We start from the raw sequence: 19845 nt of genomic DNA on the forward strand, positions 1-19845 counted from the left end.
TTTCAAATTATGCATAATCTAAATAAAATGTTGCACTACAATAATAATTTTAAAAACTAACTCTTATTATGATGCCAAATATATTTTTTGTGCACAAAGCTCTCACTCATGTCACCTGCTCTGCTTCTGTGCTGATTCTTGTGTGGGTTTAGTGTTAATCGGTATAAAAATGCAGACAAATTGGAAAGAAAAAGATTCAGCTCTTTTAAAAAATAAGATCCGGATCCAACCGTTCAAAAGAGCCGACTTGTTCACGAACGACACATCTCTACTTTAATAGAGATGTGCCAAAGATGCGCCAAAGACAACTCATTCAACAAAGCCTACTACAATAATACTTTTTTTCATGTCCACCTGAGTCTTTCCACGGTGAAATGCCAGACTGTGGGATATTTCAGGCAAAACAAAACTCATGGAAGGGTGATAAAACATCTTACTAAACCCTTCATCAACTGGACATTTCCAACTAATACTGAAAAGGTTAGTGATCACGTTAAACTTCCCTATTCCAATATCCCAGTGTTAAAATATTTACATTTGGCTCGTGGCACATTTATCGAATCCAGGTCTGTAAAATGAAGTGCACACAGCCTTGAAAGATAATGAGGCTCGATTTCATTTAGGCTCCAGTATTACTTATTCAGTCAAGTGAAAATTTGTAACAGGCTTTTCCATCTTCTCCGCCCTCCCCGAGTCTTGAGTCAATACGTGTAGCCTTAAGGGGGATTCTGCATAGTGATTTCTGAACATGTCCATCTCTTTTATATCTCTATAGAGCCCAGGCTGACTTCATTATCTGGAGGTTTTGGTTTTGAAAGTTAACCACAACTTAGAAAGATGCACTTTTTCTTCAGAATAATCTCCTTGTAGCTCACATGTGTCAAACTCAAGGCCCGTGAGCCAAATGCAGGCCGCCACGTCATTTTATGTGGCCCGCGACAAAGTAAATTAAAAAGTATGACAGTCTTAAAATGTCAGTTTCAGGAAATACACAGTTAAACAGACATTTTTTCATGTCTATGCAAATCCATATGCAATATTTGTAACTTGAATAAGTAATAAATATAGAAACGGTTAATTAACAAGATTAAAACGTAGTGACATTTATCTTAGTTAGAGCAACCATTTTATTGATGTGACCCTCAGTGAAAATGAGTTTGACGGCCCTGTTGTAGATAGATATTTGTATGTTTACCATAGTCTGTACATTATATTATAGCCAAGTAAAATAGTCCCAATACAAAAATTTCAATCGATTTAGATGCTAAGGAATTCACTCAATACTCAGTACCAATTACGATACAATGAGGATTTTTTTAAATGCTCCTTTAAGTGATGCAATGTCATTTTCATACACAAAATAATATTACTTTCTTTATCTTAGCATGAGAGCTTATATTTCTCCTGATAAAACTCAAAATCATATTAAAGCTGTTCAAAAAAGCTCACATTTAGTCCTGTTAATGTCATTTCTTTCCGTATCGATACTCGCCGTTACGACCCGGGACCTCCAGCTCCTCCTACACGCTTATGTGTTGTCCCTGAGGTCTCTCCACGGACCTCTCTGGGGTGCTCCTCCAGCTGACACCTGATTGACAGAAGGGCCTGCGTGTCATCGGAGCAACAATCAACAGCATGACCTTCCACCTGTGGCCGCGCCCCTTTAAAAGGTCCCGCCCACTGCCACTCCCTGCTGCTGGATTCTTTACCTGAACCGCATGCAAATTGTTACTCTGAAACTCTGAAAAGCTTGTGACCAATTCTGATTTAAATCTGAAACTGAGCAGTTAGATCTTTTGTGTTTTTGTTCACTTACACTAGTTTTGTACTCGCTGAGCCTTCCTTTGTTAGTAGTTTTGTTTGTAGTGTAAGTTTGTGGTCATCTCGATATTAACAATATATTGACAAGCTAACACGATATTAACAAGCTATTATTTACCTTTTTTTTTAAATCCTGGGTTGTGTTACTTCCTTTCTCCCTAGAACCGGTTCGTAATACTTGCTACTTGATACTAAAACTACTATTGAAACCAGGTACTCATTTGAGCATCTGACTACCTCCAAGTATTTATTTTAAAGCATATCTTTTTATCTTTATGCATGTTCTTATTTGTACTTTTTCAGTGTTTTTATGTTGCACTTTATCACCAAAAAGAGTTCCTAGTTTGTGAGCTCTGTTCACCGACAATGGCAATAAAAAGTCTTGATTCGGATTCTGATTTGCGATACTTTTGACAACCCTACAGCCAAAAAAAAACAACAACCTTTCCATGAAGACAAGCAGGCGGAGTCTCCAGGTCAGGTTTGTGGAGATGCAACCTCCTCACTTGCAGTAAGTTGCTTCCTCATCAACCCAGAACACGCACCGTAGGCGAAATCCTCCAGAGATCAAGCCTAGCAACGACATCACAGAGATGGGTCCCTGAGCGCTACCCTGTGGTGCTCACTGCTCCTGAGGCAGCAACTCAACAATGGGTCAAATGCAGAGGACAAATTTCCCTACGGAGTCTGTCTTAACCTTAAAGCAACTCTGACAAAAGACTGCATGTTAAAAAGTACTACAAAAATGTTCTTATCCCAGCTACACAAGAGGCGTGGGTATTCCTTTAGTTAATGGGTCTTATAAACAATTAAAACAACCCAGCAAAGAGAGAGGATAAGTTTTTAAGATGCATATTCTAAACTTCTCAAAAATATGTGGTTGCTATAGCAGCCGGACGAGAAAAGGGACAGTTCAGAGAATAATGCGCCTAACCTTGAACAGAGAAAACACCATTAGCATCTATATTAAAACAGCGGGGCTCAGACAAGACATAATCAAACAAGTACTATAGCTTTCCAATTCAGAAAACTTTATTTAAAAGTTACAAATATATTGCCTTACTTTAGCCTTGTTTACATTAGACAGTGGACAACGGACTGACATTGAAATCCACGAGTAAAAAGTGATGACGAAGACGGCAAAGACTTACCGTCGTGGTCATATTTTGGAGACAAAAAATGGTGAAAGTTAAAACGTTATCCCTTCAATACTTTCCAAAATTGTTCAGGTCCCCAAATACCAAATACATATTCAGCAGGGAAACTGTGCTAAAACTATATGAGCAAAAAGCTTTAAAACACGTAGTAACGCCACTGAAAAACACATTAAATCGTATTATTTTGCGAGTGGGTTCATAAACATATTGAACAACTTAATGCTTTATCTGGAATATTCCATAGTTTGGCATTAACCTTATGTTTCCAAGGATGCCACAGGGTCAAGTTGCAAGTCAGATCTGTAAAGAGGCCGCCGCTTTCACAGTTGCATGGATGTTTATCAAGGTATCTTTTTTACACCTGATAAAAGTTTAATGCTTAATACTACGGGACATAGACAGTTAAGCAATAAAATCTCCATGGAAACAAGCAGGTGGCAAATCCCCGACTAGAAAAGTTGCATAACGCAGCTTTAATCATCACCCAGGTCAAAAAAAATCTGGCAAAAAGAGTGGCGATACCGTAGAGTTTACACCTGCTCTCGACTTCAATTGTAATGCAATTTACAATGTTGTGTTATCTATACTAAAAATACAGTTGATTTACAGTTTACATGCGCTTGATGGTCAAAATATACCCTTATTGTTCCAGTTTTAACACAACTTCCCAGCTGAATCTGCCATTTTCCTGTAGTATATTTACTGAACCAGGTAAACCAGAGTGTCCCCGATGTCCACAGTCAGCCCGTTGTCAGCCAGAGTGATTTTCTTCTCCTCCACGTTGATGCTGAACACAGACTTTTCACTGATGGGGAGTTTGCCCTGCTCCTCTTGTCCCAGGACGGGCACCCTGCGCGGGCCTAGCAGGGGGTCCTCGTACCTCATCAGCTTCACGCGGGACAAGTCTGTTTTTGGGAGAGACGGGCAGAGGTCAGAGTAAATTATGACAAATGGGGAAGGTTGAAAAGGGAAGAAATTTTGCAGTGATTGTTGGGCGGGAAAAAGGAAAGTATGATAAAACAACTGCTGTGAAATTATATTATTTTATTTGACAAGCATAAATTAAATATGGTTTGAATATGGAAAGACCTCAGTATTACCTTACATTGATAGAGACCTTTTGTATTATGTTTTGATACTGGAAAAAAGGTCCAAAGTTGCACCTTTGCTGAAGCTTTTGAATGATCTATATCAGAAATCGTATAAGACCATATGGTACTAATAGAGGAACTATAACCATTTTGTGTTGAATAATTCATCGTATTGTAATAAATATGTTTTATTATAACTGTGGTATTGAAATATCTGCCAACACTCTTCCCCATAACTGAATTTGTTTTGGACTGACACACTTAGTACATTGCTGTAAAATATCTCAAACTAAATATGAGCAAAGTTTTCTGCCTATCCTCTGAATACAGCACGAAATAATGTACATTTTTACTTTTTTGTTATGTAACTTAAGGTTAAGGTAAACCATGTAACTGTAGAATAAATGCCAGTACATGAAGCCTCATTGTATAAACAGTGCAGACCTTTGATGAGGCGGTTGACTTTGGCGAGGCGGCGCACGATACTGTCCCTGCTGTCTCCCTGACGGATGTCCACCTTCTGAGAGAACAGACCGCTGGCCGGCTGGGGGTTTATGAGAGACACGGACACGGCAGGCTAGAAAGACGCATCAAGATCAATGAGCATTTTAGTTATACGCAGATACTGACAAAACAAGTGTACAAGCGAAACAAGCGTCTCCACTGACTGAGATCGATACAGTTCTACTATCCAATTAAAACTGCATCAAACGAGTGTAAGCCCGTGTTAAAGAGGGGACTACACTTGTATGGGGTGTTCATTGCTAACACGTATTTAGATCAGATCATGTTGAATAAGATTCTGTTTCATTTTGATGCTCTTATTAAAAAAAACCTTCCCTTTGCCTCGCTTTGCCTTCCTTCTCTTTGCTTTGAATCACTTTCCTTCACTTTCCTTCCCTTTCCTTCCCTTGGCTTCGCTTTGCCTCCCTTTCCTTCCCTTTGCTTTGTCTCCCTTTCCTTCCCTTGGCTTCACTTTCCTTCCCTTTTCTTCCCTTTCCTTCCCTTTGCTTCGCTTTGCCTCCCTTTCCTTTCCTTTGCCTCCCTTTCCTTCCCTTTGCCTCCCTTTCCTTCCCTTTGCCTCCCTTTCCTTCCCTTTCCTTCCCTTTGCCTCCCTTTCCTTTCCTTTGCCTCCCTTTCCTTCCCTTTCCTTCCCTTTCCTTCCCTTTGCCTCCCTTCCCTTCCCTTTGCCTCCCTTCCCTTCCCTTTGCCTCCCTTCCCTTCCCTTTGCCTCCCTTCCCTTCCCTTTGCCTCCCTTCCCTTCCCTTTGCCTCCCTTCCCTTCCCTTTGCCTCCCTTTCCTTCCCTTTGCCTCCCTTTCCTTCCCTTTGCCTCCCTTTCCTTCCCTTTGCCTCCCTTTCCTTCCCTTTGCCTCCCTTTCCTTCCCTTTGCCTCCCTTTCCTTCCCTTTGCCTCCCTTTCCTTCCCTTTGCCTCCCTTTCCTTCCCTTTGCCTCGCTTTCCTTCCCTTTGCTTCGCTTTCCTTCCCTTTGCTTTCCTTCCTTTTGCTTCGCTTTCCTTCCTTTTGCTTCGCTTTCCTTCCCTTTGCTTCGCTTTGTCTCCCTTTCCTTTCCTTCCCTTTGCTTCGCTTTGTCTCCCTTTCCTTCCCTTTCCTTCCCTTTGCCTCCCTTTCCTTCCCTTTGCCTCCCTTTCCTTCCCTTTGCCTCCCTTTCCTTCCCTTTGCCTCCCTTTCCTTCCCTTTGCCTCCCTTTCCTTCCCTTTGCCTCCCTTTCCTTCCCTTTGCTTCACTTTGCCTCCCTTTCCTTCCCTTGGCTTCGCTTTCCTTCAATTGGCTTTGCTTCCCTTCACTTTCCTTTCCTTTCCTTTCCTTCCCTTTCCTCTCCGTGCTAAGTCACTCCCTCTTCAGAGCCACAGGCGTGCATCCCGCTAAAAAAACTACTGCACATCAAGTTGGTGAAATTATAGTGCATTGTTTTTGATCATACTTTTGTATATTTATGTAAAATGGCCGTGGAGTGGGGGTGATCTAGGCTTGCGGGCAGGACTGCACTTGCTAACGGTAAGAAGGGTAAGCTAAGTGTTGGGAGAGATCGCAAGATTACTCAAACGTGCAAGGACGACATCGAAAACCTCTTTGTTTTTGCACAATATTCCCTTTAGAAAAAAATTTGTCATAATTTCCTACGGACATGGCGTAAGTTGCAGCTTAAACTACTTTTTTCTCCCTGTCGAATAAACTTATACAATTTAAATTATGTATTGACTTATAGCTTATGAAACATTTTGGCTTCATAAATATCGGCCATGTGGAAAATCAATATATTGCTCAACATTCCTGTGATATGAATTGGCAGCTCGCATGTGCCATAATAACATTGTATTCTTTCTTCTGCAGCTCTATTTACATGTGGAGCATTCAACAAACCACAATCAAACAGCCCGTAGCTACCTCAGATCTGAAAACACAGAACGGTTTCCCGGGGCAACAGTCCTCTCTTATCTTGTCATCGGCTTCAGAAGCGAACAGCACGTCAATCTGCTCCAGCTGAAAAAAAAAAAAAGACGTAATCATATAAAAAAAAAAAACAGCAATAATGACTTTCAGGAAGCCGATGTGTGTGTTTACAAGTGTTAACAATGGTCCAGAGGCGATTAGAGGCTCAACATGTGGCTTACAGCTAATCCGTCACACTTTTCCAGCCGGAGATAGGATCTTAGCGGCGTAGAGGGTTTTGTCCTTCATGGTCCACACAGCCGATAAAATTTGATATGACTAATACTGTTACTGCACTGCAAGGTATTCGGCCAGAAAGTACACAAACTGAAAACTATTGGTAAAGTAAAGATTTGTTCTGTTCTTTTAAGTACTGTGGACTAGGGATGGTCAGATATGGATTTGGAAAGTCCATATCTGACCTGTTAGCATGCTAGTTGTTGTTAGCACTTCTGTGATGGGTAAAAACAGAATATCATAAAAGCAGCTCTTAGGGTCAAAATGAGACTGTGGTGTTTTGTCTGTATCTAATTATAAAGTGTTTTTATTGTCCGTGAACCAGGAAGTAACAATAGCGGTCTGTTAGCATGCTAGCTGTTATTAGCACTTCTGTAATGGGTAAAAACAGAATATCGTAAAAGCAGCTCTTAGGGTCAAAATGAAACTGCTGTGGACTCTCTGAAATGGGAAAAAAAAAAAAAAGCTTCATAATTCGATGCAAAGGTGGGCTAGTAGCAGTTAGCTAGCTGTTGTTGTTAGCATTACCATAATTACTATACTGTAAAATTAGCTCTTAGGGTCAAAATGAGACTGTGGTGTTTTGTCTGTATCTAATTATAAAGCATTTTTATTGTCCATGAACCAGGAAGTAACAATAGTGGTCTGTTAGCATGCTAGTTGTTAGTAGCACTTCTGTGATGAGTAAAAACAGAATATCGTAAAAGCAGCTCTTAGGGTCAAAATGAAACTGCTGTGGACTGTCTGCATCGAATTATAAAGCGTTTTTTTTTTTTTTTTTCATCCATAACAAAGGTGGGCTAGTAGCAGTTAGCTAGCTGATGTTGTTAGCATTTCCATGATGGCCAACAACAATATACTGTAAAATCAGCTCTTAGGGTCAAAATGAGATTGTGGTGTGTTGTTTGCATCTAATTATAAAGCGTTTTGACTGTCCGTGAACCAGGAAGTAACAACAGTGGTCTGTTAGCATGCTAGTTATTAGTAATTAGCACGTGAATGATACAGTAATATTTATGAGCCTAATTGCGCTTCGATTTACAATTTTCATTTGTCTGTTCAAAAAGATAAATCTGATGCATTGAGGACGAAGTGAGAATGACACAAAGACACACTGAAACTAAGGTAGCGCTGAGAAAATATCAGTCCCATTACCGGCTGACCTTTCTTGGTTTGACACCCGCCAATACCGATATCTGAAAAACCTCAAATATCGGCCAAAACAGATGTTAGAACTGATATATCGTCCATCCCTACGTGTTGGCCTTGATGTTTGCTGTAGAACAACTTAAAATGATGCACTTTGAACATCAAAATTTTAGATGAACTGTCCAATAAAATAAAACTAGGTATGTTTTTGATGAGGAGGCAGTTTGCTTTACATAGCCCCCTTAAAGTAGGAGTTTAATTTTCATTTCCGTGATTATTTACCCAATTTTAACAACTATTTCTAAAATCTAACAGCAATATTTGATCAATGTTTCTGTGTTGATTTCCTGAGAAACATTAAAAGTAAACATTCCTTAGACATATAGATTTATCCTCGTGTCAAACGTTATGTGGGCAGCGATGGCCCACTCAGTACTTAGGCTTATTTTAAGTGTCTGGATTTCTGGAGTCAAAAAGTGGGTATTTTAAGCACTCCTCTCCCACCTCTGTTAAACCCAGTGAGACACCTCTGAGCTCAGCTGTCACTCAGCCAAAGCCCCTAATGCTCCTGTCTGCATTCTGCACACACACAATACTTTTATGCCCTTGCCCCATAAGCGTGAATTTAACTTTTACCTAAGAAGTAAACTATATAACTTGTATCAAACTGCAGTTAAGCACCGACACTGTGCTTACCTCTAATGAGTTGGTCAGATAAACCAGGTTTTCCATGATGACGGCCCTTTCGTCGAACTCCAGTTCCAGATCCAAAACCCTTGGGCCATTTTTTTCCAGATTTTCCTAAAACAAAACAAAAAATATTACCTTTTTATTCAACACTAAAAACCAGTAACGATTATATCAAGTTGTAACTGATATAATCGTTTTGACAGTATAAAGAATAGGGATTTCCAATGTCAGTGAAACAAATCATCAAACACAGGGCACAGTGTGAAAAAACAAGCTGAAAAAGAGCCTAGCGAATTTTTAGGAAGAAAACAAAGAAATCCTTACAATTTATTAACACTATTTCGAACACAACAAGAAGCAAAAATACAAGCACTAGTTTAATATCTTCAAAACGTGTCTCAGCAAAGAATAAAGTTTATGGTTCAATATTTGCCACAAAAACAAACTCCCCTTTGTGTGGACAGTGTAGAAGAGGCAGGGTTTATTGATTTAAGTTGATATAAAATGGTTTTGGTATAATAAGTTGAGATGTAGCGCTAACTATGCCTGATTAAAGTTAAAAAGTTCCCAGAGAGAACACACAGAACAAAGACAAGTTGCAGCTTGCAAATCGCACTTTCAATCAATAAAAAAACAATTTAAGCATTTTCAATATACAGCTACTTCTTTTCAAACAAGCTTTTTTGCTGTTGTAAGCTGAAAGAATGGAAAAGCAGATGCAGGCAGTAGTCAGACGAGTGTATTTAAAAGACTGAATCAATTGGGGGAGAGTAGAAGAACAAACAATCAAGCAGTGGTTAAACAAATATTGGCTTCAAAGGGCTGCAACCATCAATACAGTGAATTTTAACACATTTCAGTGTGGCGTAGAATGTAAAATGATCTAAATATTAACGGGATGTTTCTTGGTAATTGCTGTTTCTAGAAATATGCGTAAAATTGTACAAGCCCAAACCCACTGTATGTACTAATCTTTGCAAAATTATGGATTCAAATAGGCAAATATGTACAAATCACATGTTAATTATACTCATTTTGTAATTTTACAGAATAAACCGTACATCTAAATCTTTCAGTTTATGGTTACGTATGTGATGCACTTTAAATTACGTTGTATAACATTTAACCTCAATGGATTTAATGTGATTCAAAACAGTATTATTTAGTGGAGAAGGGAAACTAGAAAGTCAACACCAACTAAAGCTTTCAAACAGAATGTCATCACTTCCTTTTGAAACTTACTGAAAAAACTGAAACAAAAAAACAGTACAAAAGTTGTCTGTGCATTTTAAATCTCAGCAAACCATCTCTCTACTATGAGTTTCGTAACAACAGTGTTGCTGTGCCGGAGCTGTACCTTGATCATCGCCACAAAGGGCATCACTCGTTTCATGTACTTCTTGAGCTCTGGCAGGGCTCCCAGTTCACTCGCAATCACCTTGTTGTCGGGAAGGACTCCGTTGTTGCTCTGGGACAAAAAGATAAACAAGACACAACTATTAAACATAAGCCACACCAAACAGTTGAGTAGTGGGGATCAAACACTAAAGATATTACAAAACTCTCAGAAATTAAAGTAAATTACTGTACGATTGTGATGTACAAATAAACTTGCCTGATAGAAAGTGTAATTCTGATAATCCATTCAGGAAAGCACAACAAAATATAACGAGACAAGCTATAATATAATGTCCGTGGGCTATGTCAGCTAACCGCATCCGAGATTTAGCTCTAAGTGAGCGTAGGCAATTTTAAACCAGTAGAAGCGCTCGTTACCTTTAATCGTAATTGTAAGACTCTGTAAGACTCTGTAAGACTCTGTAAGACTCTGTAAGACTCTGTAAGACTCTGTAAGACTCTGTAAGACTCTGTAAGACTCTGTAAGACTCTGTAAGACTCTGTAAGACTCTGTAAGACTCTGTAAGACTCTGTAAGACTCTGTAAGACTCTGTAAGACTCTGTAAGACTCTGTAAGACTCTGTAAGACTCTGTAAGACTCTGTAAGACTCTGTAAGACTCTGTAAGACTCTGTAAGACTCTGTAAGACTCTGTAAGACTCTGTAAGACTCTGTAAGACTCTGTAAGACTCTGTAAGACTCTGTAAGACTCTGTAAGACTCTGTAAGACTCTGTAAGACTCTGTAAGACTCTGTAAGACTCTGTAAGACTCTGTAAGACTCTGTAAGACTCTGTAAGACTCTGTAAGACTCTGTAAGACTCTGTAAGACTCTGTAAGACTCTGTAAGACTCTGTAAGACTCTGTAAGACTCTGTAAGACTCTGTAAGACTCTGTAAGACTCTGTAAGACTCTGTAAGACTCTGTAAGACTCTGTAAGACTCTGTAAGACTCTGTAAGACTCTGTAAGACTCTGTAAGACTCTGTAAGACTCTGTAAGACTCTGTAAGACTCTGTAAGACTCTGTAAGACTCTGTAAGACTCTGTAAGACCTCTCTATAACTCTCTATAACTCTCTATAACTCTCTATAACTCTCTATAACTCTCTATAACTCTCTATAACTCTCTATAACTCTCTATAACTCTCTATAACTCTCTATAACTCTCTATAACTCTCTATAACTCTCTATAACTCTCTATAACTCTCTATAACTCTCTATAACTCTCTATAACTCTCTATAACTCTCTATAACTCTCTATAACTCTCTATAACTCTGCATTTTTACATCTTTCTTAGACTGTTAAAATACACTCCCAAAGTCCTGTGCCTACATGGATTGTTCCACACATCCCTAGTACATGAGTAGATGGTTTGAAGTGTGGCGTTGTACCTTGTAGTGTTTGCCGAGCAGGGACAAGGCGCTGTGCTGCCACGTGGGGTAGTTTTTGGCCACGTAGATGGTGCAGTGAGAAGGCTTTGCAGGAGGTTTGGTGTCACCCTTCTGTTCAGACAGGAAAAAATATCATGAACTAGTTGCATCGAATGTTTTTCCTCAACAATATCTCACATTTTGCTTTAACTAACTTCAAAATTTTGCATGGTGCATATTTTAAGGGGACATTTGCTTGCCTTACACTTACAATTCCTTTTTTGCAAATACAATTTAGTTAAATCTGTATAAATTTCCAACCTCTGCTGAAAAGGTTCCACTCTGATTTGGTGCCAGTTATATTTATTTATTTATTATTATTATATATTTATCTTTTAAAATGGCCCAGAGCACTCATTATTTTGTTGTTGGTTTGGATATTTTGATTTCTGTCCTAGCAACACTTCCTACATTTTTGTTTTTTGAAATATCATACATCAAATCAAGATAAAAGTAACAGATTTTTTGACATACAAGAGTATTTAAGCTTAAGTTCATTGCTCAAAGTTTGAAAGCTGAAAATCTGCATATTCATATTTTGAGTAATTGTGCATGTTGGTTATAAGTCAGTCTCTCAAACCCTCTTGTGCGTCCACAGTATAACTTTGCTCAGGTGCCATCTCGGCATTTCCCTGTGTCACCCTTTATTCCAGCTCCATTTGCAGCAGATCGATCGAAACAGGCTGGAGATGGAGATATCAGTCAGTCAATAATGCTCTCCAGGCCGCACACGGCCACTTATTGAAGTCTTAATAATAATATTATGAGGCTTTATGGGATTCAGATAATACATGTGGACAGTGAGAGGGCAAACTGACTCAGGAGTATTATGACCACAGAACTATTTTATACTACCTTTAGTTTACTTTCCAAGATAATCTTATGTGAGTGTATATCAAAAAACTGTAAAATATTACATTAAAAGTTTAATGTATAATTTTGCTGCAAGTACAATCTGAGAATATGGGTTTCTAAAAGTATCACCTTTGATGGACTAAAATCAAACTCATAGTTTATCTTGTTTAGTCCCACTTTATTCCATTGTTTGTTCAACATAACTAAACCAAATCTACATTTACACCCAGACAAGATTAACATACAGCTGATTTATAACTTCACAAGGACTACGTCTGCACTAAACCAGGTATAAACTTCATCTATTCAAGGTTTAAGCCTGAGCCGAGTCCGAGTCGGGCCTGAGCAAGGACGGGTCTACACAAACTAACTAAAACTGTTGCAATAAACAGTGCATTTGTTTTGGTCTGTTTCCTTCTGGCGATATTGATATGCATGTGTTTTTGTCAATTATTACCTTCATTCAAATTACTTGTTAAAACTAGATCAGTATCAGGCAAGGTGTTAATTGTCTTAAGTAAATTTAATGCCTGCCTTTGATGAAATAAATGACTCAAATCTCGGCTCTAGGGCACAATATTATCTGCCAACTTTCTTTTGGTAAAGTTTTATTATTTTATGCCTCATTGTGCTTTGTATTAAACAGCCCCTGAGGGGCTGAAGCTACACTTCGCTACCTTAGATTTATTTACTGCAGTTCATAAACACTTTGGATCTAAGAAAGATAGAGCAAAAGAAAGAAATCAATCTGGGATCACAAAGTTGACGGTGAGTTATGGGGAGGCAGTGAAGTGTGCGGACAGGAGTGATGGGTCTCGCCTTGTTTTTGGGCGGCAGCATGTAGGCCTTGAGGCGCAGCCGGAGGTCGTGGGCCGTCTCCATCAGGTACTGAGAGGAGCGGATCAAAACCTCATCTACGGGACCAGCCAAGGGCCAGGACGCCTTCATCAGAGAGGTGTTCTGAAAAGAGGAAAACATGTTTAATACCGTGTTATACAGTTTAACTTCATTTAATAAATTATCATTGTTAGGTGTAGAAAATATACAACGCAGAGCATAAAAATATTACTGCTCAAGAGGTACAAATAGGTGCGTGCAAAAAGAGTTTAGAAGTTTTGACACCCATCCAGAAACCATTATAAATCTGAAAGTACGAGTTTGAGAAGCAACAATTTAAATGGCTCCAAGGGCAGTCCCAATCTAACCCTCCCTCTTAAAGAAGTGTAAATTCTTCTCAGACAACTTTCAGACTAATAATAGTTTCTGGATGGCTGCTGAAACGTCTCATTGTCCATTGACCTTGGAAACCTTTTCTACCAGAGTACCAAGAAGTACATCAAGAATGTAATTAGAATTAGAAGTAAATGATGAAAAAATATATCACAAACCATTTATTTTCCATGTCTAATTAACACGCTAGACTTTTGACTTTTTAATTAGTGAAGACCTATGGCCCTGGAGAGATGCAGAACAAGACACATCTGTAAACAAATTGATCACTACCTTAATTCTCCTCATTTGTTTATGCAGGACTGACATTTCTATTATGCTCTAGTCAATAAAAGAAGATGAATTCTGGCTGCTCCGGTTCAGGCCGGGTTGGGTTTAGCAAATCACCAATTCACACGAGCGATGCGACTTATTGGTTTCATTTTGTGCATGTGGGACCGCAGCAAAGGTGACCTTCTGGCTCCTAATTTGCTCTTAGTAAAAAAGTTACATAACATTTCACAAGCAGCTCATTAATTCTTCCATGTGGTTTTCATTAATCTGTGAGTCCAAATGGGAATCCAATATGTTACTATCATATTTGTCATTTAGTGTTAGAGGTTCCTAGAATAACTTTTTGGAACAAGTTTATTTTTTAAATCTCTGGGGCTTTAAAGTCCACAATACAGAAACTGGGGCAAAGTAAAACAAAATTACAATGATCTTCCACTGTGCCCACATTAATAAAACACGTCAACAGTATGCGCTTGTGGATATTGGGATAAAACCGCCAACCTTTGTCTCAGTGCGATGATGAAAATGATAAACTCAGCTACCTTTTGTCTCTCCTAATCCACAAATACAGAGGTCAGGTTGGTTTGTGCCTGGTTGTAAGTGTCCAAATAGCAGTGTGTTCAGATTATCTCTCAGTTTCCGTGTTAGCCGAGCTCTACACGTGAAAAAAGCACTAGTTATGGGCCCTTTGTTGTTGCTAAGCGACAGTTGAAAAGCCCATTTCAAGCCGCGTGGGGCCTTTTTCATATTCATAAACTCAAGTGTTAAAAATATTCTTGGCTGGATGTGCTGTTGGGAACATGCATTGACGCTTCCTACCCTTTCACAAGGACAACATAAAAAAAATAAAAATAACACGGTGTGAAGAGCGACTCCTGATGGACAGGGAGGGCCACATAGGGAGTGCGTGTGTGCAAGGAGCCATTTCACAGAAGTAAATGAGCAATGGGAACACCGCAACTAAAGGTCTATGTAAAGTACGTAAACATATTTTCCATAGCTGGTCCCAGGTGCTTTCTTAGATGTAAATGAATACAACAAGTTTGAAAGTCTGTTATTCTGTTTGGAGCAAATCCTCAGGGGGAGTAAAGGGAGGAAGAAGAAAGCGCTGAAAGATGATGAAAATAGCATTCAAAAAGCCAGATGCAAGGTGGTAGTTACCTTTCTCAGCAGACCCCATGTGTATTCACAAAGGTGTGGGCAGATGGGAGCTAAGAGCAGGGTTTGCCTCTCGATAAACTGGAACACCAGGTCCCTGTGCATGCCCTCGATGGCCAGTTCACGGTACTTGTCTTTGGCGGCCTGGAAAAGGCAAACAGCACTTCAAAATGCAGGTTACAGCAGGTTTAGGTTATAAAAATATGGATGTTATGCAGAAAATAATGATCTTAATCTAGTTTTACAATATTTATTAAGCTTATGAATTCACGTGAGGGACATTGTTTAACAGTTAAATTAACTTTGAGAGAGATGTATAGGATATTTTATCATTTCAACAGAATGGGGCAGTTAACATCCTCATCACCTTTACATATTTTTTATGCATTGAATGTTTTTCGGGTGAATTGCATGTTCTAAAATTTCAAACTGAACTGCACTGCTGCCCTCTACTCTCCAGGCAGAACTGTAAATGACTGCTGGCCCCATATTTGTGAAACTAGTATTACATTTGAGTTTGCCTGACCAGCTAGTCCCTTCTACATTTTGTTCAAATCCGGAAGAATCTGGGACTAAACCATAACGGTCTCAAGTCTCAGTACTAACTTGGGGTGGTCCAATCACAGTCGTTAATTTTTAGCACGTATCGCTCAAATGTGGAAGGGTTTTCCTCTAAAAAAAAATACTAAATTTGAAACAGAATATAGAACTTTTAGGTATGATAAACAGTTTAGTCTTTCGCTTGATGATTCTGCAGAAATCCAAGCTATATTTCCTAGTCCTCTGCCTTATTTTTTACCCCTTTTTTGTGTGTTTGTTTTGACATGAACAAACTAATTCTGTCGCAGAATTCTGACTGATGGTTTAATCTGTCTCAACTGGTTCAACTCAAATCAACAGGAAACAAACCAATTCTTGTGGTGAATAGAGTACTATAGTTTACAAACGGTGGTAATGAGAAATAATTGGGCAGCTGTTTCATTGTCCATTTACCTGAAATTCAAAGAAGCCACTCTTGAGCGCCTCCTTGTACATCATCCTTTCGTAGTGCTGCTCAGTTTTTAAGATGCCTGTGTTCATTTCACTGCAGAGAGAACATAAAATCCACGCAATCAGTGTGAAATAGGCATCTTCCCATACCATTTAAGACCTCTGCAAACACTCCAGACTGTACAAGTGGAGAGCGTTGTTCAGTTTTGTAAAATCACTCAAGTGTAACAGGGCTGGTGGAAATAGCGTGATGGTATTAAAGCTGCAAAGAGGTCTGAGCAAAACCCATTATAAAATATGTCGCGAATATCAGGCCTGCTTTTGCTCATGCTCAATATTTTTAAGACTGTGCACATTTGTATCAACAAGTCATCAAACGATTGTCATATTTTTTTTTTAAATCTTCATGAGGTTATTGCTTTACCAGATCAGTGATATGATCAACAGTAAAACTATTGAAACTACATAGTAATTTGAGTAATTTTTGTTTTGTTACTGTGCAAATATCCTGTTTCCTGAATAGTTGTAAGAGTTGGACCTAAATTATAAGCAGTGTTAAACCACATGATAATCTTTAAGAAAATGACTGTTTTGCGTAAAAAAAAAGTGTTTTCTGTTGTTGAGGTATCACACTCTGTATAGTGTATCGAGGCGTATTCATTGTGTATAAACTATTAGTACTATTAGTTTAATTCAAGGAGCCAAAACAAAAAAAAACAAAAAAACAACAAGAATGAAGCATTACATTATAAGCATCTATCCATATCATCTCATATCCATATTTAACATAAAAAAGAACATTTTGTATAGTTACAGCTACAAAATATTAAAAAACATTGTAAAACTGCAAACAAATATTCAGATGGATCATGAAAAATATGTAAAAACACCAGACTTTCTTTCACCTCCTAGCACTACAATCCATCTGAGCTCTATAGTTTCCCCTCATCCCGTGTACCTGGCGAACACTCTGTCGTTGAAGGTGTCTGCGGGCCCGCTTCTCAGGTTGTTCTGGTTGGCAATCATCTCTTTGACCCACTCCACCCACGTGTACAGGCGCAGGATCCCCGCGTCCGCCATCGTCTCCACGAAGTTAGCGTCCTCCACAGTGTCTCCAGCATCCGCCAAGGCTAGACGCATACCTGGAGGGAAAGGAAAATCAACTGTAAGAGCAGAGAGTATTAAAAGCGTGTGTCTGTGAAAGATTTGTCCACTGCTTTCATGAACAGGATTATCTGGCAGTTGAAAGTGCAGTGCCATTGTAGATTTTTTCATTTGCACCTGCTAAATCTTTACATGAGATTTAGATTTTCTTACACTGAAGTTATTATTAAAAGTTAAGTGTAGAGTTTAGTTAATATATGAATTTGTGAAAGATTTAGGTCAGGGGTGTCGAACACGTTTTCACCACCACATCAGCAAAATGGCTGCTCTCAGACTAATTTTATAACTTGTTAATTAACTGTTTCTGTATTTATTACTTACTCAAGTTACAAATATTGCATATACATTTGCCTAGATGTAAAAATATGGCTGTGTAACTGTGTACCACCTTATAAATTGAGATTTTAAGACCATCATACCTTTTAATTTACCCTGTCGAGGGCCACATAAAATGATGTGGAGAGCCGCATTTGGCCCACGGGCCTCGAGTTTGACACATGTGATTTAGGTAGAAGTTGATGTCAAATTATTGTCCATGCTTAACCAGAGAAAAACTATAGATTTTTAGCAAAGATGGTGCCCAGGAATACTTTTTTCGAGTAAAATCTGATCTAAAAACACTCAAGAATCCTATAGTTTGAGGAGGTTGGTACTAAATTCAAATTGCTATATTCAAATAAGAGGAAATACAAGTTAAATCTCTTGGTTTGCAACATAAAGCCTAACAGTGGTGAAAAATAGAAACAAGATTAACGTTTGGACCCTGTAGGGAGACGTTAGTGATAGAAATGAATTGAAATCATGTACTGCAGTTCCTTATGAAGCACAGGAACTTTTGACTGCTTTTGTCCGACTTAAATTCACTCATATTCTTTCAGCTGGCAGATAAAGCATCGACACATCTTTCCTCTGTCAGGCTCTGCTGCTTGAATAAGGAGCACTTCAAGAGAAAAGTTTATCTATAATTCAGTCGTTTTCCTCTGAACAGAACACAGCAAAGGAGCAACGGTAAAACAAACAGTACAGAAAAGAGACAGGCCAAAATGACAAGTTACTGCCAGGAAAACAAATGGAGTAGTGTAGATAAGAATCATTATTCATAATCGAGGGGAAAAGTAAGTGCGAAACACAACTCTTAGCTTTAGAAAGGACGCAGTAAAAGTCAGTTGTGAAAGAAAGGGTATTGTTTTTTTTACTAGTGTTTTAAGGTGCTGCTTTCTTAATGAATAACAGCTGGAGTTTTAGAGCGAACATGGTTAATTTGTAGGTTTGTAGTCTAAAACAGTCCCACTTTAAAGACGGGGCAAAGTAGATCAAAAGGGCACTGAGATGAAATCAAAGAGGTGAGATTTTTAAATACAGGTGGATATCGAACAGAAAAGTCTCAAGATTCAAGTCATCTGTAAAGACGTAGATAAATGTTTAAAGAAGAAAGATGATGTGACTTTGCAGATGCAGAAACACACTGAATGTGTAGTGTATAACTGATCATCTATGGCTTTCTTAATGGATATATTTAGTGTTGTTTTGTCGTGAACGTCTTTTACCAAGCTAACGACAGAAATTTAAAAAAGGGCGATGTAATTTTCTTCATCAGATTTAGGTTTTACATTATATTTCATTATAATATATCAAAAGAATCTCTTGCTAGTGAGTAAGATAGGACTATGGGAGTAATTAGTCTTATGATGTACTGCACAAGACCAAGTGGATATAATTTGTAGACCGTAACGCTATTAGCTGTATACAGAAACTAACCTCTGACTTTTAGATACGACGCACTGTTGCATTTAATTCCCGTCTGGCATTTCTGTTCATGTTCAGTAAAACGCTCTAGCTGTGACCTTAACCTGCCGCTGATAAATGTGTCTGAGTCCAGTGAGCGAATGTGGCGGAGTTACAGAAATCCCCTGGTGCGGTTCTGAAATCACCCTTTGACCTTTCAGACCCTTCAGTCCTAATTGTATCTAGACGTACGCAACAAAACACAGTGATGTAGGGAAAGGGTCATGTGTACTTCTGGACTTGCACAAGTGAAAACTAACTTTCACATGGTTTGGTTTCTTATTCAGAACTGTTTGAGTAATTTTAAAATCTGATTTAGCCTCGACTTTCCTGGTGGTGGCAATATTTGAATTTCCCTACTGGCAATTCAGAATGAACCTGAGCAACAGACAAACTTAACAGATTAATTTTAGGTTCTATTTGGACAATTGTTGTAATTATGCAAAGGTGGAATGTGGACTAATACAAATTATGTTAATTTAACAGCAATCATAATATTTCATTGACTAAAAGGTGCACCGTGCAACTCTGCTGGAGATTCTGCCTCCATGAAGTTGTTGTTTTGACTGGATTGTTTCACAGAACAGTTGTCCCTCGCTATAACGCGGTTCACCTTTTGCGGTCTCGCTGTTTCACAGATTTTTTTTGAGCACTTTTACACGCTTTTTTGCAGCGTATAGATGTGCATTGTGTTCTTTGTCCTGATTGGCTGTTGGACTGTAGACCATTGTCCATCAGTCTCCTCCGTGCCGTGTCTCCTGTACAGTACAGAATGTGTTCAGACAAATTTACATAAACGTTGGATCGCAGTGTGACTCTGAAGTGCTGTATGTTTGCAATTTGTTTTCTCCCCGACAAAACCCACAATGTCGATGAAACGTTCTGCACTGACAAAGACGCCTACGAAGGTTTGAACTTTGAGAGAGTTTAAACGAGAGAGAAATGTGAGAAAATGTTAATGCCTGTGT

At 38.8% G+C, this 19845-nt stretch overlaps 2 protein-coding genes across 3 annotated transcripts in view; one reads left to right on the top strand and one right to left on the bottom strand.

Moving 5' to 3' along the window:
- LOC117381115 (leucine--tRNA ligase, cytoplasmic) overlaps positions 1 to 19845 on the top strand; it is a 118104-nt gene that overhangs the window by 83640 nt on the left and 14619 nt on the right. The gene's annotated exons all lie outside the window — the stretch shown is intronic.
- Positions 2836 to 19845, bottom strand: part of lars1b (leucyl-tRNA synthetase 1b) — a 36139-nt gene continuing 19129 nt past the window's right edge. For both annotated transcript variants that reach the window (XM_033977986.2, XM_033977985.1), the window contains 10 exons: positions 16887 to 17070; positions 15932 to 16022; positions 14942 to 15082; positions 13097 to 13237; positions 11384 to 11494; positions 9955 to 10065; positions 8604 to 8708; positions 6477 to 6572; positions 4514 to 4646; positions 2836 to 3883 (listed from right to left, as the gene is read on the bottom strand). In XM_033977986.2, coding sequence (XP_033833877.1) covers positions 3678 to 3883; positions 4514 to 4646; positions 6477 to 6572; positions 8604 to 8708; positions 9955 to 10065; positions 11384 to 11494; positions 13097 to 13237; positions 14942 to 15082; positions 15932 to 16022; positions 16887 to 17070 — 1319 coding nt within the window. In that variant the 3' untranslated portion in view covers positions 2836 to 3677. The remainder of the gene's footprint in view (positions 3884 to 4513; positions 4647 to 6476; positions 6573 to 8603; positions 8709 to 9954; positions 10066 to 11383; positions 11495 to 13096; positions 13238 to 14941; positions 15083 to 15931; positions 16023 to 16886; positions 17071 to 19845) is intronic.

The sequence above is a fragment of the Periophthalmus magnuspinnatus genome, chromosome 14 (genome assembly GCF_009829125.3).
Source record: "Periophthalmus magnuspinnatus isolate fPerMag1 chromosome 14, fPerMag1.2.pri, whole genome shotgun sequence".
NCBI classification, from domain to species: domain Eukaryota; kingdom Metazoa; phylum Chordata; class Actinopteri; order Gobiiformes; family Gobiidae; genus Periophthalmus; species Periophthalmus magnuspinnatus.